This window comes from Protopterus annectens, chromosome 14.part0, assembly GCF_019279795.1.
Source record: "Protopterus annectens isolate FY-2018-M chromosome 14.part0, PAN1.0, whole genome shotgun sequence".
Classification (NCBI taxonomy): domain Eukaryota; kingdom Metazoa; phylum Chordata; order Ceratodontiformes; family Protopteridae; genus Protopterus; species Protopterus annectens.
The window spans coordinates 169,917,726-169,944,957 of NC_056748.1; the positions used below are offsets into that span (position 1 = coordinate 169,917,726).

At 39.3% G+C, this 27,232-nt stretch overlaps 1 protein-coding gene across 1 annotated transcript in view; it reads right to left on the bottom strand.

Moving 5' to 3' along the window:
* NHLRC2 (NHL repeat containing 2) overlaps positions 1-27,232 on the bottom strand; it is a 2,274,872-nt gene that overhangs the window by 182,529 nt on the left and 2,065,111 nt on the right. The window contains exon 10 of the mRNA XM_044055938.1: positions 2,948-3,170. Within this exon, the coding sequence (XP_043911873.1) occupies positions 2,948-3,170 (223 nt within the window). The remainder of the gene's footprint in view (positions 1-2,947; positions 3,171-27,232) is intronic.

Here is a 27,232-nt window from a genome sequence, read left to right on the forward strand (position 1 = left end):
AGTAGGCATGACTGCCTTGACGAACCCAAACTGGGTGGGGTCCCAGTGTCTGGAGATTTCCTATGTCATTAGTGATCATTTCCATGATAATTTTTTCCATGTCTTTGCATATGAGACTAGTGAGACTGATGCATCTGTAGTTTCCAGGGTCTGTAGATGGTCCCCCTTTATGAAGAGGGGTAATGGCTGCTGTTCTCCATTCATGAGATGTGAAGCCTGTTTGGAGGCTATGGTTCAATAGTGATTCTAGATGGCAAAACAGGTCATGTTTCATGCTATTTAGAAGGCATACTGGGATATTGTCAGGGCCCATTGGTGCAGTGTTCTTGGCCTTAGAGAAAGCATTGAGGATCTGGTCCCTAGTGATAGCAGGGGGAGTTATGTTTTAGAGTATTTCCTGAGGGGCGTTACTGAAAACTAATCATTACACTACAGTATTTAATCTAAAAGTCTGAACCAATACAGTGAAAAATATTATAACCTTCTTACACTACTTTAATGGGAATCCATTCAGGCAAATGTTTTACTGTCAAAAATCATAATAATCAATCAGCTGAAGGAGAACAGGCTTTAGTTTAAGTAGTGATTTGATGTATTTCTGTATTTATTTATTGTCATTTGATTACTGAGAAAGTCCAACTGGGTAGATGCCCATTTTCAGTGGAGGCCAGAGGAAAAGTTCCAAATTATTACAAAACATTTGAAGAACAATAATTTCACAATCTTCAAAAATAAGACACAAAACATCTACAGTTTAAACATAACAAATTAGACATAATATAAAACATTGGTTAAGAATCGATACAAGGTATATGACAAGTCTTTTAATAATTAGAGAAATTTCAGACAGTTTGTAGAGAAATTAAAAGTTCAGTTAGTCTAATACAGACAGGAACTACAACATGAAGTGAGAGAAAAACAGGCTTATGGTACATTTAGAGAGAAAGTCAGGGAAGAGAATTAGCAGTAAAGAAGCAAACGAAGAATGGAAAGTAAGGAGGTTTAAGGAATGAAAAGGTACTTGTTCACATTTAGGGATATAGTTTATCCTGGTTTTGAGCAAGAACAAAGCCAGATTTTAGCTAGTAAGTCTTTCAGAGTGTTTTGAGAGATGGGAGGGAGGTTATAGACCTGATGGCTACAGATAAGAAATTCCAGGCCTTAGCAACCTTGTACGAGTACAGACGATGCCCATCAGATCTGCTAGGTTTGTAGACAGACAGGAGTTTTTGGTCACTGGATTGCAATGACTGACTGGAAACATAGTTGTGTAGAATGTTTTTCAGTGGTAGACTGGCAGATGGATGCTGGATAATTTTATAGGTGGAAGAAGCTGTATGTATGTTAGTTGACGGGGGTAGTTCTAACCAATTTAGGCTTTTCAGTGCTACATAATGGTGGGATCTGAAAGGGGTATATGCTGTAAATTAAACAACTTTGTTATAGCATTCTTCAAATTTCAATATTTGTGAAGCCTGGGTGTTAGTAAGGATGGGAACACCATAAAGAAGTGTGGTGACGAGATAAATAGTGACAAGTGCAGTTTTTAGTTGCAGTGGTGAGAACAGTTTTGGCTCTGTAAAACATTCCTAGTCTTTGATGAGTTTTTCTTATGCAATTTTGTATATGCAGGTCGAATGTAAGATTATGGGATTTGGATAAAAAAAGTAGTAGTTTGGTCTTTTTTGGGTTGAGCATGAGTTGTGAGTTATAAAACTATGTTTCAATCGCTGCTAAAGCTTCCTGAGTAAGTTTTTGGAGGTGTACCACATTGTCAGATCTGCAAATGAGAGTGGAATCATCTGCATATTGTATTAGGGTGGCCTGTTATGTGGATGTATAGAGGGTGTTGATGAAAATGTTAAAAAGGAAGGGCCCAAGGATAGAGCCTTGTGGTACACCAGTGGTGACTGGAAGGTATGGAGAGAGGGTGGAGTGCCATTTAACTGATGGATACCTATTGGATGGGTATCTTTTGAATCACAGAAGGGTGGACCTAGTTAGGACATCTGAAGTAGAAGTTTGCTGTGGCAAACTGTGTTGAAAGCTTTAGACAAGTCTAGAAATAATGAAGGGATTAGTTTGCCATTACATCTACTTTATCAACAGTCACGGTATCTATACAGGTTAGAAGGGTAGTGCTAGTACTATGGGAATGACTGAAGCCATGTTGTGTAGGGGATACCCTCAGGTCAATTTATAACTGACAGCAATCAGCTGATAGCCAGAACAAAACAATTAACAAAGAGATGCAAGTAAAACAGGCTGTCTGTCATTTCGTAACACTATATAAAACTGGCAAATGCAATATAGTCTATTGGTCAAGCTAAAGGGGACAGTGGCCAACTTAAGTAAGAGGTCCTTAGAGTGCAAGGACTATTTCACAGAGATTTTCAATAACAAAGCATGTATGTAACAAGTTAATACACAGCAAAGTTCTTCATAAGGGTCTATATCAGCATCTCGAATGCTGACAATATCGAATTTGATATTGTTGAATTGAGAATGCCAAAAGGGCAGAACATCAAATGGGTAAATGGAAATCTCTGTAAGGGGAGATTTCCATTTACCTCAATGTAGTGTGGTCTCGGAGTTGGTATATTTAAGCAGCAGGGGGTGTGGGGTGCAGGGGGGCTAGATAAGTGTTTTGTGGAACTGAAACATGATGTAAACACCTACCAACAGCATGTATATCAACTGCAACATTGACTATCAAATATTAGCAAACATATCAAAACTATTTTGTGTTTCATTGCAGTTAGTATTTTTGTGCAATGCAAACATATTCACTGTGCCAAAAACAAATCTGACTGATGATACGTGAAGTGCTGTTTTATCAGCACTGTACTTCAAGCAGCCAAAGGGAATGTTTAACTACCTTATAGTTCAATACTGGGAACACATTTGTCGAGCTCAATGTGCAGCTACTGTTTGATTGTCATCATACCTTCCACTGAGAGGTACCAGAAACTGGGTGCTCCCTCTGTTAGCTTTGTTCCTGAAGGAAAGATCAGTCTTAGCTGAAAATCAAGAGCTTGCCCGGGGCATACAGCCCATGGAGACATCACTACAGTAGGTGCAGACTTGGGCAAAACAGGCATCTGATTTGTCTTCCTGGGGACATATGGGCTGTCAACGACATCAGACGTATTTGAAAACATGACTGGAAGCTGCAAAATAAAACAAATAATAGCCATTTAGAAATACCATCGACTCTGTCAATATGTTTAGTACACCACAAAAGCAAGAAAAATTTTAAAGAGCAATTATAAAAGACATTAAAACATATTTTTTTCCAAAATATTGCTACAATACAAAGTCAACAATTAAAGACGACAAGATGACTATGCTGAATGTGACACTATTTTCTGGAACACTTACTTGGGAGCTATGGTCTGTTATAAAGGATGTCCAAGTGAAGAACAATGATGCATTCCAGAGAATATGATCCTGCTTTGGGGTCAGAAGAACTGAGTCCGGCCACTCTGTAGACATATGTACAATGTTTGAGGTCAGAGGACCTGAGTCCTGCCACCCTGCAGACATGGGTACAATGTTTTTGTTCACAGGACCTCAGTCCTGTCACTCTGTAGACATGGGTACAATGTTTGGGGTCAGAGGACCTCAGTCCTGCCACTCTGTTGACATGGGTACAATGTTTGAGGTCAGAGGACCTCAGTCCTGCCATTCTGCAGATATGGGTACAATGTTTGGGGTCAGAGGACCTCAGTCCTGCCACTCTGCAGATATGGGTACAATGCTTGAGGTCAGTGGACCTCAGTCCTGCCACTCTGTTGACATGGGTACAATGTTTGGGATCAGAGGACCTCAGTCCTGTCACTCTGTTGACACGGGTACAATGTTTGGGGTCAGAGGACCTCAGTCCTGCCACTCTGCAGACATGGATACAGTGACACACATATGTAAGTGAAAACTACTAATGGCAGCAACGAACCTTTGTTAGTGTTACCAGAACCCAGTGTGGGAGGAGCTAGCAGGAATGACCCTGAAATGGTGCAAACCTTGTGCTACTAAACTAAGGCTTTTTAACAGAGGCAGTTGTTGAGATAACAAAAAATAATGCATGTTATAGCTTCATATGATATGTAGCACCTTTATGTGTTACCCAGCAAATACAAAAGAATTACTATGGGTGACCAGGTGCTTGACAACACAGGAAAGAGTTTGAATTAATGAACAAAATATTAAACTGTATCAAATATTAAACTGTATTAAACTAGTCATGCAAGAATAATGAAACGGATTAGTTGTTTCCATCAACTGTGATGAGATGCAACACTCATAAAACCAAAACACAAACTATATGGGATTAAAAATTCAGCTACTAATTAACATATGACTGTAGATTAATAATAACAGAAATACTGAATTGCAGAAGGTCTTTATTACGTAGTTGAAAAACCTTAACATTGAGTACCACTCCGTCAACACGTATTCAGAGAAATTCACTTCCGCGATTCACTGAATACATAAAGGGCAAACAAATACTTGCCCTGCAACCCAACAGACCTAAATCTAGCTCAACCAACCCACCCATGTGGGGGGCTGTGCCCCCCAACTAAATATACCAACTCTGAGATCGCACTACGGTGGAGAAAAAGGCAAAATTGTGTAGATGGCCAACTATGTTTTTGCCCTGTAAGTATTCAGTGAATCGCGGAAGTGAATTTTGCTGGATATTTGTTGAGAGAGTGGTGATCGATGTTAAGGCTTTTCGACGACGTAATATAGACCCAACTGCAGACTGTGCATATTATACAGGCAGCATCACACCTGCCACACTCTTTTACTAAAGTGTGATATTATATGTCAGGAGTTCCATTAAAAAAGTATAATATGACATGAAACACCCACTGTCGTTTTCAGAATTCTTACATTTTGATAACACATTAATGTTTATGCTATTGAGAAGATAAAATATGTACTACTTTGCAACTTCCTTGCAATTGTGTTTTTGTACTTTAGTTTATAATTTTTATAATTAAAATTTTTAACATACATAAGTCATGCATGCAGTATAAGACAGACACTCATGCTTTCCAAAAAGTGCTACATGAGAACAAAATATCATTAAAAGCAGATGTGCTCTTACCATTGCACTTGCTACACAAAAGGCCCCTACTTGATGGGCCCTTCAAGTGGATCCATGATTTCAACCTATCATTATTCAGTATTTTTTATGTGTATATCTCCCACTTGGGATGTGCTTCTGTGCATGTGGTTGGTGCTGATGCAAGCTGTGATGTTATGTCATGTAGCCCCTGACCTACCAGTTTAGTCCCAAATACAATTAAGCACATGTCTTGCAAATCAGGACAAAGCAATGAAGGCATAATACTTCATTGCTAACAAGTAATAAACAGTGTTATACTAGGTTGCACAAAATGTTAAACAGCTGAGGGTGGATGGAGAGACTGTCCAAGCACAAAGCTAATGTGGGTAGGTATCTGTGATACATGAAGAAGGGTCACTTCACAGAGCAAATTCATCCTTCCTTCCACCCACAACCCCTTTTTCCAATTTTCTGCACATGGGGTCAGGGTGTCACTTCATCAGTGACACTCACCTAGAGCCAGTGTTCACACCATCAAGTGCCAAGCCCTGCTACAGCAAAGAGTGAATGACACTTTAAAAATATATTACTTGTGTCTAATATCATGAAACCTCTTTGACAGGGTCCTACAACTTGGTTTAATCTAAGCAGTAAAGCCTCAAGAATAGAAACAGCTGTGAGGCAGTCGAAAGACTAAGGATCCAAAGCTTGAATGCTGAAAAATAGGCACACCAAAAGAAGGCTGAATCCTAGAATCGCATTTAAGACAAAAATACTTGGTGAAGGTATGCACCAAAAAACGTGAAGTTGTGACACATGAAGCTACAATGCAAACACAGTTAATGCAAGCAATGACATGCTGGAGGGATAGATTCCTGTTCCAGAGACTTCCCATACTCTAGAACAAGCTACCCATCTATGTGAAACAAGTTCCTCATTAGCACTCCAAGAAAAAGCTTGATGAGTGGATGGGAAATAGGAAATACACCCCGGCTATCACTTCTGTGGCTCAGCTCGACAAAGGCACAGGAAAATAACTTTTTTTGGTTGCGTAAGCCAGGGAACCTTGTTGGCTAGGCTTACTTAGGCCCTAGGGCCAATAGCCTAGTACCTACCTATGAACCTATAATCTACACCTATATCAGTGTGACTACAGCAGCAGGCAATGAGCTGCCTCATTATATGAGATGATGCAGCTACACCGACTGGAATGGGTTGGTTTGGTAAATGAGTGCTCTTGTGTTCCCAGAGTGAAGGTGGCAAATAACTACTCTGCCTTCCTAAACATATGCACTTGTTTCAGTAAACCTGAGAAGGTAATTTACATCCAGGGTATGATGGGCTTTCTATGCCCTGGTTTCTGCCCCAGCAAAGAAAACAGAAATAAATGTGCTGCTTCAGAGATAATCCAGAAAGTGAGGGTTAGTGATATGGAACATGTGATCCATGAAGAACACATATGGCTACGAACTCTTGATGTCCAGCAGCTCACATACTCTGTAGTCACAGATTTTAGGGTCTGGATGGAGAGATGAAAGGGGTCTAGATGGAGAGAGGAAAAGTCAGCAAGCAAAGGAAAGTAGTAGTGCTGAAACTGAATTTATCCTCAAGTCTTGGTGAGTACCTTCATGAGGTGGACTCTGTTTTCCACAGAATCTCACCAAGGTGACACTGATATACAGACTGTATTTATATAACATATATCATGGAGAGAAGTAGGTCAAAAACTAAAAAAAAGACAGCTTGGTGCACAAGACCCAGGATATAAAAGTGCCCAATCTTGATAGGTGCACTGGTGCCAGGACTGGAAAAAATGACAGTGTAGAATCCCCAAACTACAGAAACATTCTTACAATGGGGCCAGGCCAGGCCCAGGTAGAGGATGGCCCCCCCTGTTGTAAAAGGAAGTAGCAGTCCACAAAAATTACAAAAACTGATAGACCAAAGAAGAGCCATAAAGACAACACAGTGAACTATTGAAGATAAGAAAGAGACGTTGTCCTGTTTGATTCTCAGCTAAAGCAGCTTCTGTGTGGAGACATGTGTGAAGGGGCGTACCTTTGTTGAAGGTTGTGCGTCAGGGCTGGCAACTCAGCACGTAAAAATCTACTGCCAATCATTAGCGGACCAGAGTTCCGCTATGGCGACCCCTAACCGGGAAAAGCCGAAAGACACAACAACAACAACTATTATGCAAAAATCCCAGAATTCTCAGACACAAAATATACACAAAGACTGAAATAAATTAGAGGAAAGAAAAATACTTCCACAGGAAAAACTGTCAAAGCTTCAAATAAAAATATGTGTTCAGTAATACATCAGATTTTTGAAAAACAGTATATAGATCAAGAAACTTTGATATGTTTGGAAAAAGTAGCATTTGAGGAAGTGTGAAAATGTAAACAACAAAATTTAGACATTTTTGAAAAGTGTAAAAAAGAAATATGGACACGGGAAAGAAAGAGATTTGATATGGTGCAATATTTATGCAAAGGAGAAAGTCAAATTAATCAACATAATGAAGGCAGCCCCAAAGATATTCGAAGAGAAATATAGGCAAAGGCACCCAGATATGGAAAATTTCATAATAAAAAAGATAATATCACAAAGATGGAACGTAGAAAAGAAGATTACTAAAGTAGAAGTTAAAAAAATAGACGTTCAAGTTATGGAGTGCCTGTGAAGTAAAGGATTTCATGTAGAAGGTCTAACACAGGTTAAATCACAGCATGATGGAACAACGAGTCCCCAAAGTAAGGAGAAACAGGAAGATCAGGAGGACATGTGAAGAAGAAATATGGACATGGGGCAAATAGATTTAATATGGTGTAATATTTATGCAAAGGAGAAAGCAAAACTAACCAATACAAAAAGAGCAGAACCAAATATATTTGAAGAGAAATACAGGCAAAGGAATCCAGACATGGAAAACTTTACAATACAAAAAATAAGAAGACAGAGAGGAAAAGTAGAAAAGGAGATTAGTAATGGGGAAGTTAAAGAAATAGAAACTGAGGTTATGGAGCAGCTGCAAAGAGAAGGATTTAGTGCAGAAAATCGAATCCAGAAAGCACCACAACAGGACAGAGCAATGGATATCCAAATTAAAGGAGAAACCAGTAGAACAGGAAGCAATTGGTCATGTGCCACATCAAGATAGCTTGCAGCCTTCCACAGGAAATCAGTATAAAAGCTCACTTGAAGCTGGACAGCAAGGGAAGGAACAGGAAACTGGGAAAACTGATGCAGTCAATGTTGAAGAGTGATAGGCCAGTGAGTTCCCATGTGACAGAGCAACGGATGGGACAGGATGAAATTGAAGAGAATGTGCCACAGGAAGATGCTATAGAACTTTCTATAGAAGGCCAACAGGAAATGGAAAACAAGGGATGTGCCCTCAGCTTGGAAGAAAATGAGCTAAGAGAAGAGTTGCTTGATTTAATAGAAACAGATAGATATATTACTATTAATGAAAGAAATAGACTGCAGAAGGTCAATAAAACCCCAAAAGTTAGAAGTCTGATAAAACAAATGAACACAGTAATTAGGACTGTCCCTAGAGATCCATGCAATATACAGAAGCAAACAAGATATATTACTGTGCAGCTAAATTAATAACTGATACAGTTCTACCACAAGAACACAGGGTAGTGAGGGAAAGGAAGGGGAGAAATCAAATACCATCATGGAAGTACTGAATACAGAAAAATATAAAGCAATTAAGACAAAAAGTGTCACTGTTAGAAGATTATAGAAGAGGAAAGAGATCAACTAAGATAGATGTGATAAAAGCAATGTGATAAAAATACAAAATAAGCAATTTATTGATGACCCAAAAAAGTTTTATAGAGAATTGCAAAATAAGGCAAAAGGAATTGAAAGACCACCAAAAAAAGAAGAAATAGATGCATTTTGGAGAAGCATCTATGACGATCCTGTGGAACATAACAAAGATGCTAAACAGATAGAAGTAAAAGAAAGAATAAGAAGTTTAAAGGTACTGGATATGAAATGGGAAGAAATAACAGCCAGAGAGATTGAAATAAAGTTAAGAAAAGTCTCTAACTGGAAAACATCAGGCCCAGATGCAGTACCTAACTTTTGGTTAAAAGTATTAACATCTTTGCACAAAGATTTAGCCACGAGTAAGAACTATTTATATCAGCACCCTGAACAGACACCAACCTGGTTAACAACAGGAAAAACAATGCTCCTACTTAAGAGTGAACCTGCAAGCTACCCTAAAAATTATAGACCAATAACTTGCCTTCCAACGACATATAAACTTTACATGGGAATTGATGCTGGCAGAGTTTATAGTTATTTAGAAGAAAACTCAATTATGGCAGTAGAACAAAAGGGCAATTGAAGAAAGTCATATGGAACAAAGGATCATTTGTTGTTAAAGTCATAGTGGAGAACTGTAAAAAGGGGAATAATCTAAGTTTGGCATGGACTGACTACAAAAAAGAATTTGATAGTATCCCACATGCTTAAAAATGTATAAGATACACCCTACATTGATTGACTACATTACAGTAACCATGAAACAGTGGCAGACCACTTTGCAATTAAGCCATGATAAAGGACAAATTATTATCCCAGGGATTAAAATTCAAAGGGGGATATCCCAGATTGAGACTCTGTTGCCGTTGCTATTCTGCCTTGCCCTTAACCCATTAAGTTGTTTACTTAACAGCTTAGGCCATGGCTACAATTTGGCTCCTAGAAAACAACAAAGTTTAACGACTTCCCATCCTCTCTTTGTCGATGATGGAAAACTGTATAACTCATCAGATGAAAAACTGAAAGCACAGCTGCAGGATGTCAAAACTTTTTCAAATGATATAAGAATGTCATTTGGTCTTGATAAATGTACAAAAGCAACCCTTAAAGCAGGAAAACTTCAGTTTGGGTCAAGAATGCGATATAAAAGAACTTGAGCAAGAGGGAGTATAAAAATATTTGGGAACTGATGAAGGATCAGCAATAAAACATGAACAAATGCAAATAAAACTTGGTAAGGAATACTTTAGAAGAAATAAATTAATCCTGAGAACAGCGTTGACATCTAGGAATAAAATCCAAGCTATAAACCAATTTGCTGTTCCTATCCTAACTTACAGTTTTAGCGTGATTGACTGGCCCAAAAAAAGTGTTGAATAGATTAATATTAAAACAAGAAGGGTGCTTCATGCTCACCGAATGATCTTTAAAAATCAGCATATACTAAGATTATACATTCCCCGTTCTGAAGGAGGGATGGGCGTCCTTGAAATTGATTACATGTATAGATCTGCAATCGTGGGGCTCCACACATAGCTACTGACCTCACAAGACACAAACATAGTGAAAGTTTTGAAACATGAGGAGAATAAATCCAAGATGACGTCTCTGCTTAATCTAGGGGCAGCATATTGGTGGGCAAGAATGGAAATCAAACCAGATGTAGGTAAAAATCAGGCAGAAACTGAATGTGCCAAAAAAGAAAAGAAAGAATATAAGGTGAGGGACCAGATGAGAAGGCAAGAAATGTGGAAAATGCATAAATATTGTGAAAACTTCTGGAAGAACCTCATGTTGATCAGGAATGGTTAAGGAGAGGTGAATTCACCAAGAGGTGAAAGGTTAATATTGGTGGCTCAAGACAGTAAACTACGTACCCGTTGGTTTACAAAGTCCATTGAACATGTGGGAGAAACAGACAAATGCAGATTTTGTAAAACCGAACTGGAAAGAGTCACACACCTAGTTGCTGGTTGTGACACACTAATGGCATAAGGACTGTATACTGAAAGGCATAATAATGTAGCGAGACTGTTGCACCAGGGATTGTGTAGACATTATGGTACTGAAGTGGCTGAAAAACACTGGAAACATGAGCCACAAAGCATCACAGAAAATGATGAAGTTTACATCACATGGGATCACCCATTACCAATAGTTCAAAAGATAGATGCTAGAAAACCAGATATAGTGGTCCATGAAAAGAAGACATTGATTACTGAAATCACTACACCCAGTGACTACAGTGTCCTGTGTACAGAAAGACAAGAAGTCATAAAATATCAAGATCTGCAGGCAGAAACGAGAGCAATGTGGAAGAAACGGGTCTTATAAAAAAAAATCTACGATCTTATTTAAATATGTTACCAATTCATGTAACCCCATACGAATTGCAGAAGGAGTCATTACTGAGCACATTGTGAGTGCTGCAAAGAGCACTTCTAGCTGACATCAAAGACTGAAACAATACTAATTTCATGAACTTTATTCGTACTTTGACTTAGGAATGGGGTAGATTCCCATCATAGTATTAGAAACCGAAAAGATTTGGAGAAATTAGAAAAAAATAGGCAAAACTGCTAGCCATTTATGCATTTTCCAAGAAATTAACTTCAGCACTAATAAGCCTGCAGGACCAAAAAGGGGATGAGCAAGCTTGTCAGTCATGAAGTTCAAATCCATGGAGGGGAGGAATTATGGGACAGAGATGCAGCCCTCCCTCAAGGTGTTGCTTGATCATCTGGTGCTGAGACACAATTCTAGCCCTCACAAGGTCATGACAAGCTGAAACAGCAAACATGCATGCCCTGGTCTTTGATTACATGAAACCCAAATTACATAGGTGCCTGAGATAGGTCTGGAAAACCTGCAAGCTAACTGACTGGACAGGTGTAGGACAGTGGTCCACCAAACTGAGGCTTTATGGCACCCTTGATCAAATCTAAACCCAACCAATACAAAGTGCAGTAGGATTAGAGGGTTGACATCAAAAGTCAGGCCTGAGGTGGAGCTGGCTGTTACCCCAACCATGAGGGAACTTGCACAGCTAGGATCAGGTAAACTTTCTGTAGGACTAGACAACTGAGGCTGAAACCACAGCCTCCTCAACCTCTGTGGAGAGACAAGAAATTATTCTGGTCTTTGTTCCCTGAACTTCTCCATGATTATGCAATCAGTATGAACAGCAGAAAGTGTACAAGAATCCCACATGACAAAAGTTAGAGAAAGTTTCAGCACTACATCCTTCTTGCCATGCTGCTCTGAGTACAACAGGAGTACGAACACATTTCTCAAATGATAATATGTCATCCTGGGCTGCACCACTTTCACTGGACCCAAACCAGACAAAGCCTCCAAATTTACAACACCAGGAGAGTATACACGAGTGCCCACAAGTGAAGCAGTCCGACAGCCGTCTTCCTACTGCCTGATACACACTGCCTATGTGCACATGAGGGTATGTTGAGCTACATAACAGATTATGATTCATATTTGTAAATCCTGCACTGTCTAATTCACAGATGTGAATACACAGCAAAATGTTAAAATACTAGCAAAAAAAAAAAAGACACACTGCAGAATTTTGAACTGTCATGTGCCCCCCATACCCCTAACTTAGCATACTAACAAGAAGGTTGCACGACAGCAGAAATTAAACAAACATTTTTTTTCAACAAATAATTACATCTATCCTTAATCTTTGGCAAAGGGACCTTAGTATAGTCAGTGAAATGGGCTATGGAAGCCACTGGGACACAGTACCCTGCAAGCACAGACCTCTGACCATCTCTGACAAATTACTACAAGAGAATCAAACTGAAAGGTGAACAACTGAAATTAAACAACTATATATCAGAAACTGGAACTTCATGGCCCGGATTCCAAAAGCTTGTTCTTAGTGTAAGTGACCACTTACATCGAGTGCAGGCTGAGACCCTGTCTTTTGGAATATGGCCCACAGATTAAGCATGTTTACAGATAGGCCTTACACCAAAGTAACTAATTTACACTGACAGCAAGTCTTTCAGAATCAGGGCTTACTTACACTGACAGCAACGCTTTTGGAATCAGGGCAGACCTACACTAATAGTAACTCATTTTTAATCTGACCCCATGTTTTCTGGTTATTGGATGAGGGCATAATAGTTCACACTACCTACCTTGACCTGGCCAAGGCAGTTGACACAATACCCAACTCGGGCAATATTGACAAACCTAAGATGTTAGGTACAAACAATTATGTCACCCAGTGGAATATCAGCTGGCTCACAGACAGGACCCAAGAAGTCAGAACTGGGGAGTCCACCTCTACAAAGAGGCCAGTCACAAGTGGAGTCCCTCAGAAGACCTCTCCTTTTTGGCATTTACTCCTCTGAAGTCAAGACCAATGTCAGTGGCCTCTGGCTAATTACATTTATTGATGACTGCAAATTAGGAGCTATAGCTGAATCTCCCACTGCCGCAAATGTTCTCCAGGAAGAGCTGACACAAACAACCAGTGTCAGAGCTGTGGACTAAAACTAAAGGCCAAGAAATGCATAATAGTATACTTCAGGGAGTCATCCACCACTGGTAACAGACATATTGACAACACACCCCTAAGAACTGAACCAGTAGTCAGGAACATGGGGGCACACATAGTCAGTACTCTAGCCTTTGACCATCACGTGTCTACAGTAGTGAGGAAATCATTTTATGTTGTGCAACTTAAAAAGTATGGCATCTAAGTCCAAGAAAGTCATTGTTCCACTGTATCTGGCATTCATCAAACCTATCATTAAGTACAATGCCACCTTTGGTATGTAGCTCACCAGGCATATCCAACAAACAGAATGTCCACAGAGGTTCCTCACTAAAAGAATGGAGGGTGTAAGTAACATGCCCTACGCAGACTGCCTCAAGGCCCTATCACTGTATTCTGTCTCCTACAGGTTGTTGAGGAGAGATCTATGCCTAGCATACAAGGCATTATCAGACGCCACTCTGATGGACTTCCTGCTCATCTGCAAAACAAACAGCACCAGAATAGGACCTGCTGGAGAGACAGATATGTATCCCAGAGACTACCCCTTCTCTGGAAAAGGCTCCCCATCCATGTGAAGCAGAGTTCCTCCTTAAGGCAATTCAAGTGTACTTGGACAACTGGATGGGGAACAGGAAATTCATCCCTGGTTTGGGACCTATGTCTCTAATGGACACAGGCAGCCTGTAAATGGTTCATCTGCCAGGCCTCTGATTGTTAATTTTACATCTCCCAAGCCCCTGCTTGCAATTATCAATGGCACCAGAACGTGTCACAGATTTTGGACGCAAGGCTAGACTTAAAAATGCTCTTGTGGTTATTATCCAAATGAACACCTATGAACCTATTTCACCAGTTTTTGAAGCCTCACTGATCTACATATTCTAAACTACTATTACAACAGAATGCTTATAAAATATACCTAAAGCAGTTCCATTTGACATGTTTTGACATGTCGTACTGTTACTATGCTATTATTTAATAATATTTTCAAACTAATACAGTTGTATATGCAAATTATGGTATGAATATCTGCATTATACATTATAAATGAGTATATTTGTACATACAAATTATTAATGTATAAATATTTGCTTTAGATATCTTCAGCATCACTTACAGAGCCAATACTCTCTGACATGCCTGATAAAATCATCTGCACCTTGCTTGTTTAGGTATTGTGATGGAGTAATTGTAAAACCAAATGAGGACTGACCCAAGTAAAGCTTTGTTTCTAAGGCCTTCAGAGCCAAGAAGACAGTTCAAAGCTCCAAGCAGTTGATGTGAAGACCCTCTTTCCATCAGGGCCATGACCCCTGAACAATGCTGGAGAGCACGCATGCACACACACACACAATTATAGCCACTTGTATGACTATACACCTCAGCTATTTGCTTGAGATCAAATGAATGAATACAATTCATAAATAATGGCTCAGAAATGCATCTCAGCTTTGCCATACAGTGTAACACCCTCTGCCTTCTCAACTTAGTTTAGGAATCAGAAACAAGGAACAAAATCAGGAAAATCCTTTACATGTTTCTCTTAAACACTTAGAAAGCTGGTAGAATGCCAATATTTTCATTATCAAACTTGTTCTGAAAGATAACTCTGAAACTCACATGACTGCCATTATTTGGTGACCACAATCTGCAACAACTTGCTTGAAAGCCACAAATTTAATAAGGAACAGAACAAAAAATTCTGTTTCTTTGCTCAATAATTCTGGACAAAGCCACAAATAATTGGACAAGGGGAAACAAAGTCCCAAAAAGGGACACATCTTAAACACCATTTTTATCTGTTTGTTAACCAGGTAAACCAACTGGAGAAGGTGTCCTTTTTCACAGGTAATCTAGGAGTACTGTCTGAGTAAAGCACATGGATGTTGGAAGATTTGAAACATGTAGTTTTAAGTAAAGGATGCAATCCATTAACAGCTCGGCTAAGTGCCAGGCAACTCTAATGCACTTAAAAGGTTAGCAGAATAACAGCTAGTACTGCATAGGGATGCATTTTATGAACAATAAGTACTATACAATTCTTTCAGTGATGTAACTAAAAAAAGTTAATGTAGGTCTGTCACTTGGTGTAGAACATGAAGGCCTGAAGCTCTTAATGAGCAGGGTGCAAGATCTGATTCTTTCTGTCTCCACATCTGTCTCATGTGTTCAATGAGCAAGTCTTTTAACCAGACAGTATTGATTTGTGGGGGCATCACACACACACACACACACACACACACACACACACACACACACACACACACACACACACACACACACACACACACACAGACCCTCTTTCTCTCCTTCAGAGTATGTGCTCTTATGACCATAAATAGTAATGCGTTTTCTAAAACTCTTTTCCATTAACAAAAAATAAAAAAAAATACTTTTTGAGCCAACGTTGTATTGTTCTGTACATGGAAGAACTTAAGTGAAGTTATAGTTAAACTCTGCTTTTGCTGTCTCTGTACATATATACAACTCCTTACAATTGTAATGCTGCTGCTGTTTCTGTTCCAAACAATTGCAACAAGCTTGTGTGAAGCTCTGAGGGTAAAGAATTTTGTTGATTTCAGTGACTGGGGGCACTGTGCCCCCCAGCACTGCCAATGCTTTAAAGGCACATTGAAGCACATGTCCCTATCCCACATACTGCATGTTGTACACTTCCCTCTCCCTCTTCCTCTCTAGCAAGTTCCAGCACTTTAGTGGGCCAGAATGCTATACCCCCAAAGCCCACAGTTTCAGTACAACCAAAAAAGAGTGGGCCGTAAGTTCTGAAAGGTTTTCTAAGGCTCAACCCAAACAGTAAAATCTGGAGAAGACAGGAGAGATGACACTATGAGAGTTTTTAAACCCAGCAAAAAATACTAAGTTCAAACACAGTGGGGGGGCTTGTAGTAAACGCTAGACTCACAGGATAAAAATCAAGCTTTTATTAAAAATTCACTAGATAAAACGTATAGTGCCAGCATTAAATGCATTAACTTTCTCCCCACATTTTCAGTACTGGGACTTCATCAGACCATAAATCCAGAAAAAAGCTATTCTACTTAAATACTCTCCATTATACAACTTAGTTAATTAACTAATTTGAACTTAAAAGTGAAAAGTACACTTAATCACCTAACATGAAAATATCCACAGAAACACATAAAAATATAAATGAATAAGAATACAACTGATCAAAGTGGATACTACTGAGTGTCATATATATACAAGCAACGTAAATCAAAAGTATAGAATATGAATATTAAATATCCAACATGAAGTTCTGCTTAGTAAATCACAACTAGGAAATGCAAGAATGATAAACTATAAAAATGATACACTCCTAACTTACTAGAAACACATTCGAAAAAAATAATGATAATACATATCTTTCATCTGTAAATCATCCAACAGCAATACTTCGAATACTCTTATAAAACTCACGCATGTAATTAAAATATAACAAAATGCTTTAGTATAAAAACTTTTATATAAAATTAAGCATTCTACTGTTATATAAAAAACGTAATAATGCTTGATAGAGGGAGATGTCAGAAATAATTTATTTTTGGAACCCTTAAAGCTTAGCTGCTCTTAGTTTAAGAAGAGGTACCAATGATATATTTTTGTTCATCCCAGGAGTCTAATTAGTTTGTAAAACTACCTGCCAATATGTTTCTCTATATTCAATAATTTCCTCCCAAGGGCCTCCCCTACTATTCATTACTATGTTCTCAAGAACAAAAAATGTAAACCTAGCTTGCTTAAAAGTTAGAGTATGTTTAAACAAAGCATTGTTCTGATTTTTTTGTTTTTATACTATTGTAATGCTCATATATACGCCTCTTTAAAGCCCGTTCTGTCTTTCCCACATAAAATGCTTGGCAGGCTACACATGCAGTCAAATATACTAAACCTGTGCTATCACAGTTATAAAAATATTTGGCTTTTATCAACGCATCTCCACTAGGAATATAAATAATGTGAATATTACTTATATATGCACATTGTGGGCATCTTTCACATTTATAATTGCCCTTTTTTCTTTATTCCTTTCTCTAAACATTTATCTTTGTTCTTTTTGAATTCGTATATTTCCTTCAAATTCACAGCCTTCTTATAAATATATTTTATAGGTTCTCCAAATATATTGGATTGATCAGAAAAATTCCTAAACAACTCCCAGTATTTAACCACTGTCTCTTTCACCATAGTAATATTCTTGTTAAAGTTCAACATGAAGGCCCCGCTATAACCCCCAGTATCTATTCCATCGTTTTCCTTCACGGAATTGATATTTTCTGGAATATTAGTGTTTCTTTCTTTGCTACCCTATATATGTGGATATTTTTCCTTTCTGCCTTCTACTACTTCTCTTAAAACTTCTTCAATAATCCTCTCAGGGTATCTTCTTTTCAAGAACATCTTTTAATAATATCACACTCCACCAGGAAATCATCATCCTCTGATACCATTCTAGAAGCTCTTATCAGTTGACCTTTAATAATGTTACATTTCTGTTTATAGGGATGAGCGCTGGTATAATACAAGTATGAATTTGAAAATATTTCTTTTCTATAAAGTGTAGACCTAAACTTTCATTTATCCAATATCTCATGTACAGTTACATCTTAACAGTCTATTTTCGCAGTCCTTGTTTTATAAGTAAATTAAAAAAAAAAAACTAGTAGACTGCTGCAAAAAAATTAAATTCTAAAACATATCCATTGTACCTTTCCAAAAAATGCATATGTCATCTAAAAATCTTTTGTAAAGGCTCCAATATTTAGTATACAGTGATTTGAAAACATAATTATTTTCCCAGAAGTGGAGAATAATATTAGCATATGTGGGGGCACAACTGGCCCCCATAGCTACAGCGCTAATCTGCTTATAAACTTCCCCTTCGAAGGCACCAAAATTATTACTCGGCACTAAGTCCATACATTCAACAAGAATTCTGTGCTCGTCTGTGTTTACCTCACCTATCTCCCCAATGGCTTCCTCAAACCAATTGAGGCCTATTTTATGTGGTATACTAAAGAAAGATCCACCACATCTGTGGTAGCATAAATGATGTTATCATCAAAAAGGTCTTCATTAACTTCCCTTAGGAAATCCCATGAATCTTTTAAATATCCATCCTGAGCCACATTAAAAGCCTTCAATTTTCTATCTATATAAATAGCTAATGAGTGGGGTTTAGACCCATTAGCAGCTACTATGGGTCTCACAGGAGGGTCATCAGTACTTTTATGTACTTTGGGGATTCCAAATATAAGGGGAACAATCGTTTTTTTCTGTTTTTAAAAAATTGAATGTCTCCATGTTTATCATCCCTTCAATGAACATATCATATAAAATACAATCAATTTTAACATAGTCTACATTTATTTCATTTTTAGAGACTCTCGCGTATTTTTCAGTATTTTCGAGAATTTCCATCATCTTAGCTATGCAAGTCATATTATCCGTGATGATGGTCCCACCCCCTTTGTCAGGTCTAAGCACTCGAATATTCTTGTTGCTCTTAATAGAATGCAAAACCTCTCTTTTTTTCTTTTGTCAAATTAGTTCTAACTTTTCTATGTTTTAGTTTTTTTCTTAACTCATTTTCCACCAAAGTTTCAAACTTTTCAAGTGGGGATGGAGTAGAGGCTTATATATGCTTTTTCTCCTAATAGTGGTACTATTTAAGTCTTTATTAGTATCCTTTGACATCATAAATTCTAAATTCTTCTTTCTAGTGAATAATTTCAGATAAGCTTATTCATATCCATTTTCTGACTCGGTACAAATTTAAAAATGTTTCATAAATAATTTAAAATAATTTTTATTAATTTCTATATCACCACAATTAATAATCGTATAACATTTCCACTCATACACATTATCCCCTATTTTACTTATACAACTTGATCTTTACATTCTACACCTCTTAATTCACTATTTAGTTTTTAAACCCAAGTTTGATTGAGGAATATGGTCTCCAACCACACCTGTCCACGGCTTTGCACTTTTCGGTTTATGGCAGAGTAATAAAATGTTAGAGTCTCTGAGACCAAGGGGTTCACACAGGAGTCAGTTTGAAGATGTCTGGTAACAGACTTTCTATATTTATCCAGGAGTGTGTAAAATATATCTGGCTTCCTGGCTGGACTACCATTAGGGTAAATCCAGCCTGCCAGAAAATCACCCTTAGTCAGCAGTCCCTTGGGAAGGATGACCCAGCACTCATTCCTTTTTTCCCTGAATACACTTGCAGACATTTCTAATGGGAAGAAATGCAGACTTCAGGACCTCATGTGCTTCAAGGTGTGTCCAGGTAAAGGTTCATCTCAGGGATGGGTCACCTGAAATGGAAGGGCTCTCAGTCTGTGCCTAACAGACAGTGACTTGGGGAGGTCTGGATCTTGATACAAGTTTGTCCCACACTCCTTACCAGCTCCAGAAGTGGGCTGACATTCAGTCTCCCATAATGCTAAGTATGCAGCTGTCAAGCAATGGGTGCAGGTGAGAAGACAGCAGCATTTAGGACCTTATGTGACAAGGATGTCATGCTGAAAAGATAAGCCTACACCAGGTTTGATGTTTAGGCTACATTCCTCAAGGTTGCAGCCCTGCACTCAACTCATGTTAGTTACTACCAGACTTGAAACATTTGCTTGATTTATTTGTCTTCAGCCAACAGTCTAAGAATAGAATGAGCCGGAATCTAGAATTATTGCAAGAGGCTGTAAACAGCAGCCATATGAACTTAGCAAGAAGCAAGGCAGGCACTCTTGTCATCTTTGTTTTTCATCTTGGTCATGGAGGTAACAGAGGTTAAATAAAAACAGGTCATCAAGGGAAGAATAAAATCATCACTTCAGATGTTCACTGATTATTACATGTTTGTAGTTACTGATGGAAAGGAAGTGACAGAAAATGTTGTACAATTTAAGGGTTTTAGAAAAGTGTCAAGACTAAAACCGAATGTGAATAAGTCAGTTTCAGAAGATGGGGAAACTGGTGAAATAAGGAATCTGGAAGGTCAAAGGTGAGAATTCCCACAGATAATTAGAAGCAAGAATGAGGAAGCGTGTGAGGGAGACAGTGACAAAGAATTATTAGAATTTGTGGAAGGTGACGTGGGTGTGTTCAGTAGATGGACAAAGATAATAAGACAAGACAATGCTTATGTAGGAGGTGTAAGACACACCCCAAATAAGGGAAGGAAGAAGGAAAGGGAACAGTAGATATCATGGAAAATGTGAAGCATACAGTAAACAAGAGGAAGGCAGAAAACAAGAGATATTAGACGAGTACGGGAGGTAACAGGAAGGCCAGGAGAGGGCAAGGTGGCAATTGAGTAGCTGAAGATAGAAAAAATATTTCTGGCAATATCTTATTATTAGATGTCTGATGGAGGAAAGAGGGAAAGCTTGGTGTGGGAATTTCAGCAGCAAGTGACAGCAGGCATTAGATGGGACGAGGGGAAAGGGTGTTGAATCTGTAAGCGTACTGATGAAGAAAGAAGGAAGACAACAGTGAGTAAGGCTAAGCAAGAATGGTAGCCAGAGTTACTAGAGTAATCAACGAACAAGGAGAAGAGAGACTGCAGGCTCAGCATGCACTGAAGGAGTGCAGCCTATCAGGTAAAGTACACGAGGCTCTAGCAAAGACAGCATGAACAAAAAGGGGAAGTGGAAGCACAAGTGATGGAGGGGTAGAAAGGAAGATGGAATAATTTATCATATTGTGCAAGAATGCCAACAAGTGAAGAATACGTGGAATGGGGATGTGTTTGCATGGAGTGTCTTAGGCAGAGGAGAGAACAGCAGGAGAATGGGGTCAGGCTAAGTGAGATGAGAAGAACAGAGTGTACCCTATAGGGGGATACGAGGAATGGCGTCAGGCTAAGAAATGAGTACACCCTACGGGTGATATGAGGAATGGGGGTCAGGCTAAGTGAGATGAGAAGAACAGAGTGTACCCTACAGGGGATAGATATAAGGAATGATGAGACCAAAATAAGAAGAATGTAAAGGAATGCACATGATGTAAAGGCTGAACAAAGACCTGGTGAAGATCTAAGGAAGATAAAGGAGCAAGATAAAGGAGCTTGTGGAAGGGGGAAAAGGAGACTGTGTGTGTGTGTGTGTGTGTGTGTGTGTGTGTGTGTGTGTGTGTGTGTGTGTGTGTGTGTGTCTGTACTTTAAGGGTTTTAGAAAGGTGTCAAGACTAAAACCGAATGTGACGAAGTCAGTTGCAAAAGATGGGAAATTGGTGAAATAAGGAATGTGTGTCTGTGCGTGCGTGCGTCTGTGCATGTCTGTGTGTATGTCTGTGTGTGCGTGTGCCTGTGCGTGTGCACGTGTGTGTCTGTGCGTGGGCGTGTGTGTTTGTGTGCGCGTGTCTGCGTGCATGTGGGTGTGTGCGTCTGTGCATGTGCGTGTGTCTGTGCGTGCGCGCGCGTGTCTGTGCATGTGCGTGTGTGTTTGTGTGCGTGTCTGCGTGCGTGCGTGCGTGTGTGTGTGTGGACTAAAGGAAATGAGACCCATGGGACTACAAATACGGAAATCAGAAGAATTGTTTTACTGAAAAGTTTGAAAATACAAGTTAATTTATATTTAACGTTTTCTCTATAACAATAGAAGAGTCTCAGTAAGGTAAGGGGTCTAGTTAAATGTGTATCATCTTAGTTTCAATGTAATTAAGAATATCTGACAATGCATCTTGGCAACAAAGCCCAGCGACTAAGTAATGAGGTATGCTAATGACATCAGCTGAAGTGAAAACATATCTAGACATAATTACATCTGATGATTAAAACTTAAAGCACCAATATGAAGTGTTAGCAAGGAAAGGTCAGTGGAATCCTGGGATTAATCCATAGAGGAATCACCATTAGTAAATGGGAAGTGACTGGCAGAGTAATAAGATGTTGTGGTCTCTGGCACCTGTGGTAGTTCTAGAAACTCCAATTCTGCCAGTATACAATAAGAAAAGATGTTGAAGTGAAAAGAACAAAACAAATGGTACAATAAGTACACCCCGGGGAAAGAAAGGCAAGAGGCAACATTAAAAAAGTGCCCATAGGAATGCAAAAGTTATCTACTATGAAATTCTCCTGTTATAGTCTTATATTTTAAATACGTCTAATTTTGCCTATTTAAATTATCAATCATGCTTTCTGTAGTGTTTTACGCCGATTCTCTTAGAATGTCTCTTTTAGCTTTTGTGAAGGACACATTCTAACACTTTAGTCATGGCCAGAGATGTTAAAGTTGTCAGAAGTAGTATTTCTTTTGTAATCTGGCTTGGATTTCATAAATTTGACGGACCTGGAAACCAGTAATCCTTAGGATAACTGCATCCTCACATAAGCAATTACATATACTGATAACATTTTACTCTTAAAGACCAAGTTGAAAATACCAGGATTAGAAGGTAAGGAGGTTGACATTTTGAGCATATTTTCCAAATGACCCCTCCTTAAATTACTGCTATTCTTTCTGCTCATTTTGCAATTGTGAAAGAAACAATTTCTTTAATGGACACCTGTTTTAAAATGGACTGACTAGTGGACATTATATGACAGTCTGGGAAGTATAGGTTAGTGTGCCATGAATGGACAGAGGTGCAGTTTCTGCCTTCTGTTAAAATTCTGTTTAGGACATCCTTCATGCAAAGATGTTTTCTTAATTCTACATTTTTATTTAATATTGTTTACTTCTGCATTTTACAAAGGATTTTTCTTTGCAGATAGCAGGTCTTTGACACAGCACTTGTCAATAGATTTCAATGGGATTCATTTGCAACTCAAGTTAGTTACAGAAAGTCCAGGCAACACTTTCCAGGGGCATTTAAGGATGATCAATATATATCAGAAATACAATGACTTTAGAAGTGAAATAAGTACTAGATAAAGCAGAAGTAATAATTACAAACTTAAACAAGAAATGAAACACTGGTAGAAATGCTCAGGAACTGCAATACCATAAAACACTTTGAAAGGGAGGATTCTTTGTTCATAAAGGATGTTAAAGCAAAGAAACAAGTATCTATCCTGTTAACCTGTTAACCTCTACAGTTAACAGCACATAACCGAGTACTTGAAGTAAGTTCAGAGTACTGTGTGTAAAATTCTGAGTCTGTTGATACTGTTACCACCTCTGAACTCCTTCAGCATTAAAATCAGCATTAGGACTGTTCTTCCCAGTGATGACAGCCTGCCCCAGCTCAGTTGATATGTTATTAACAGAGAACATTTTAAAGTCCTAATGAAGAGTGTTTACTTCCTTGTAGTAGAGAACAGGTTTGACATGTTATGGTTCATATAGTTCAATTTCAGAAATAAAATAAGGTGTTCTCAAACCTTTTAAGTTGCCCGAGACTCTACAGTAGAAATTTTTGCTGCCTTTGTCACTGCCAAGCTTTGTACATTTATTAGATGTCTTACTATAGTCCCTGCTACCAGAATATGTTAAGAACTGATGTCTTACGATAACTGCTTTTAAAATAAATGAATGCTTAAATAGTAAAAATTAGAAATGATGGCTTACCTTTAAATAGTAAAAATTAGAAATTATGGCTTACCTTATTTGCTCAGTGATGTAAACTATCACGCTTTACTGTCAGCTGCAACTGTGCTGAAAGTAATGGTACTACTTAATTTATGTTGCAACACCTGCAAGCTGTTAAGAATTTTAGGTGTGGCTTCATCAGTGTTTGTTTGTTTTGCACTTTTTAATGAGCACTGCATTTCCTTTATGCTGTCTGTTTCAGTAAAGTACAGTTGTGTACACTTACCATAAATGTAGATGTTCGAGTGTATTCACTGTTGCAGTCATTACATTAGGGTAATCTGCTTGCAGTAGCCCTCAGTCGGCCTGAATATCAAAGTCTTGGGTCCTGCGTCGGTTGCTGTCTCTTCTTCCATGATGTCAGGTCGTCAGGGGTATAAAACAGGCAGCCGGCGCCATTTTCTTTAGTTTTTCTTGCCCCAGATGTCAGGTGCCCCCCCAAATGAGGAGCAAAAATATATATAAAAATATATATATAACTATATATGCATGCAATTGTAGCAACATAAACGTTACCTTCATCTAAAAGCAAATACACCACAAAGGCTGTAGAATATAGTGAAGGAAAGAGAATCTCCAGAATAAAGGGGGGTGGCAGGTGGGTAACCCGGACTGCAATAGTGAATACACTCGAACATCTACATTTATGGTAAGTGTACTCAACTGTACTATGTTCTTCATGTTTCACTGTGATTACATTTGGGTAGAATCCCAAAGCTATGGAAGGGAGGCTGGAACTAAATAGCATTAGGAGCGTCTGTAACGCCCTGCAGAACTGCAGTGGCAAAGCCTGGCCTGGACTTAGAGAAGAGAGGCACATGATAATGCTTTGTAAAAGTATGCACAGAACTCCAAGTAGCAGCTTCTAGAATGTCTTTGGTTGGTACCCCTCTGAGAAAAGATGCTGATGTAGATGCAGTCCTGGTGGAATGTGACCTAATGCCCTTGGGCACCGGTTTACCATGATGCAAGTAGCAGAAACAAATGCAGTGGCTTATCCACTTTGAAATAGTCTGCTTTGAAATAGCCTTTCCCTCTGATCCTGCAGCAAATGCTACCAGTAGCTGCTCAGTTTATCTTATAGGTTCATAGGTTCATACTAGGCTATCTGCCCTGGGGCATTTATAAGCCTAGCCCGATTGTGTTTGGCTTATGCCACCCCTTGATTTGAGTATACTGTGCCCTTTTTAAAGTTTAGTTTACTGTGCCTCTGTCTAATAGTGACACGGTGTAATCCCCAGGACAAACCTACGATCCCCCATCCACTCATCAAGATTCTTCTTGAAGAGAGTCAGTGAGATGCTCTGCCTAACATGAATTGGAATTCTATTCCAGAGCGAAGGTAGCCTCTGGGTTATGAATCTGTCCCTCCAGCATGTTCTATTTATTTCTGTGCTGAGGTTCAAGTCCCTCGAGCGCGTGGCTCTAAGGGATTTAGATTTACTGAGGTGGAGCATGTCCATTAATTCTGGGTTGGACATAGCTTTATATGTCAGGCATAGATCGCCTCGGAGTAGGCGGTATGCAACTGAGTAGAGCTGGAGTTTTTTTAACCGAGCAGCATATGGCATCTGTTTGAGTCCCTTGATCCTCCTGGTGAGGTACTTTTGGGGTCTTTCTAATTGCTGCAGGTGTAGAGTAAGGTACATACCAAAGGGGGCATTATATTCTATGATGGGCCTGATGAGGGATGAATAAAGGGGCACGATTACCTCTATTGATCTAGATGTGAATCCTTTCATGATGAGGTGGGCTATGTAGAAGGTCTTTCTAACCACTTTGGCAATGTGGTTGTCAAAGGAGAGATTGCTATCAACTTGGATCCCCAGATCCCTAATTACTTTCTCTGTACTTAATGGGTTACCACCTATGTGGTAATTTGTGGGCACATTGTTTTTTCCAAAGGGTATGACTATACACTTTTTGGCATTTAGCTTTAGACCATGGCTTTGGCACCAGTTATCCGTCTCTGCGAGACCTTTTTGAAGGATGTTTGTGTCAGCTGGAGAGTCAATTATGGCGTCCAGTTTGCAGTCATCTGCGAACTTGTTGAGCCATAGTCCTCCCACGCTGGCCTGTACCTCAGAAAAGTAAATACCGAACAAGAGAGGTCCCAGGACAGAACCTTGTGGGACGCCACTTGTGACAGGTTTCGAGTCTGACATGGCCCCAGCAACTCTGACTCTGTGGGTTCTGTCTTTGAGCCAGTTTGCGACCCATCTTGTGACATAGGGGTTTATATTTAGGCTGGATAGCTTATCTATGATGCCTGAGTGGGGTATTGTGTCAAATGCCTTTGCGAGGTCGAGATAGGCTGTGTGGACTACCTTCCCTTCATCTATGGCCTTGGTGACTGTTTCGAAGAAGTCGACCAGGTTCAAAAGGCAGGATCTGCCCTTGACAAAGCCAAATTGGGTAGGATCTAGTGTCTGTAGGTCCCCAATGTCTTTGTTTATGAGTTCCATGATGATCCTCTCCATAGCCTTGCATACTAGGCTAGTCAGGCTTATGGGGCGATAGTTTCCAGGGTCCGCAGAGGCGCCACCTTTGTGGAGTGGGACCACTGTTGCTGTACGCCATTCTTTGGGCACATATCCTGTAGTGAGGCTGAGACTGTACAGCAGTTTTACTTGAGGGATTAGCTCTTCATGAAGTTCATGTAGGACACAACCCGGGACACCATCTGGTCCCATGGAAGCAGTGTTTTTTGCTTTGGAGAGGGCGGCCTTCACCTGAGCATCAGAGATGTTTGGGAGGCTGCACTCTGCCGGGATAGATACTTGCTCTTTTGGGGGGGAGGGGTGGAGAAGTTTGCACTGAACCTGTCTGCCAGGATATTGGCGATGTCTGTGGGTTCAGTGTATTTTTTGTCATTTAGAATCAACTCAGAACAAGTCTGGGAGTTGCATCCCAGGTTCCTAACATAACTGAAAAAAGCTTTATGATTGTCTTTAGTGTCCTGTGCAATTTCTCTCTCGAAGATGGCCTTGGAGGATTTTATGAGGGATCGTAATTTTTTGCTAGTACTGATCAGAGATGCCTTCCCTTTTAGGGATTTTGCTCTATCATGTAGTAGCTTCCTCCTTCTGTTGTACAGTTTATTTATGGCTGGGGTCCACCAGACTGGACGCCTGCCTTTGGATGATTGGGTCTTGATTTTGTTTGGGATAGCATGATCCATGCATTCCTGGAGATATCCGTAGAATGCGTTTATATAGGATTCTGCAGTTTGGGCCGTAGTTTCCACTGGCTCTGGGGCCTTGAAAGATTCCACTTCGGTTT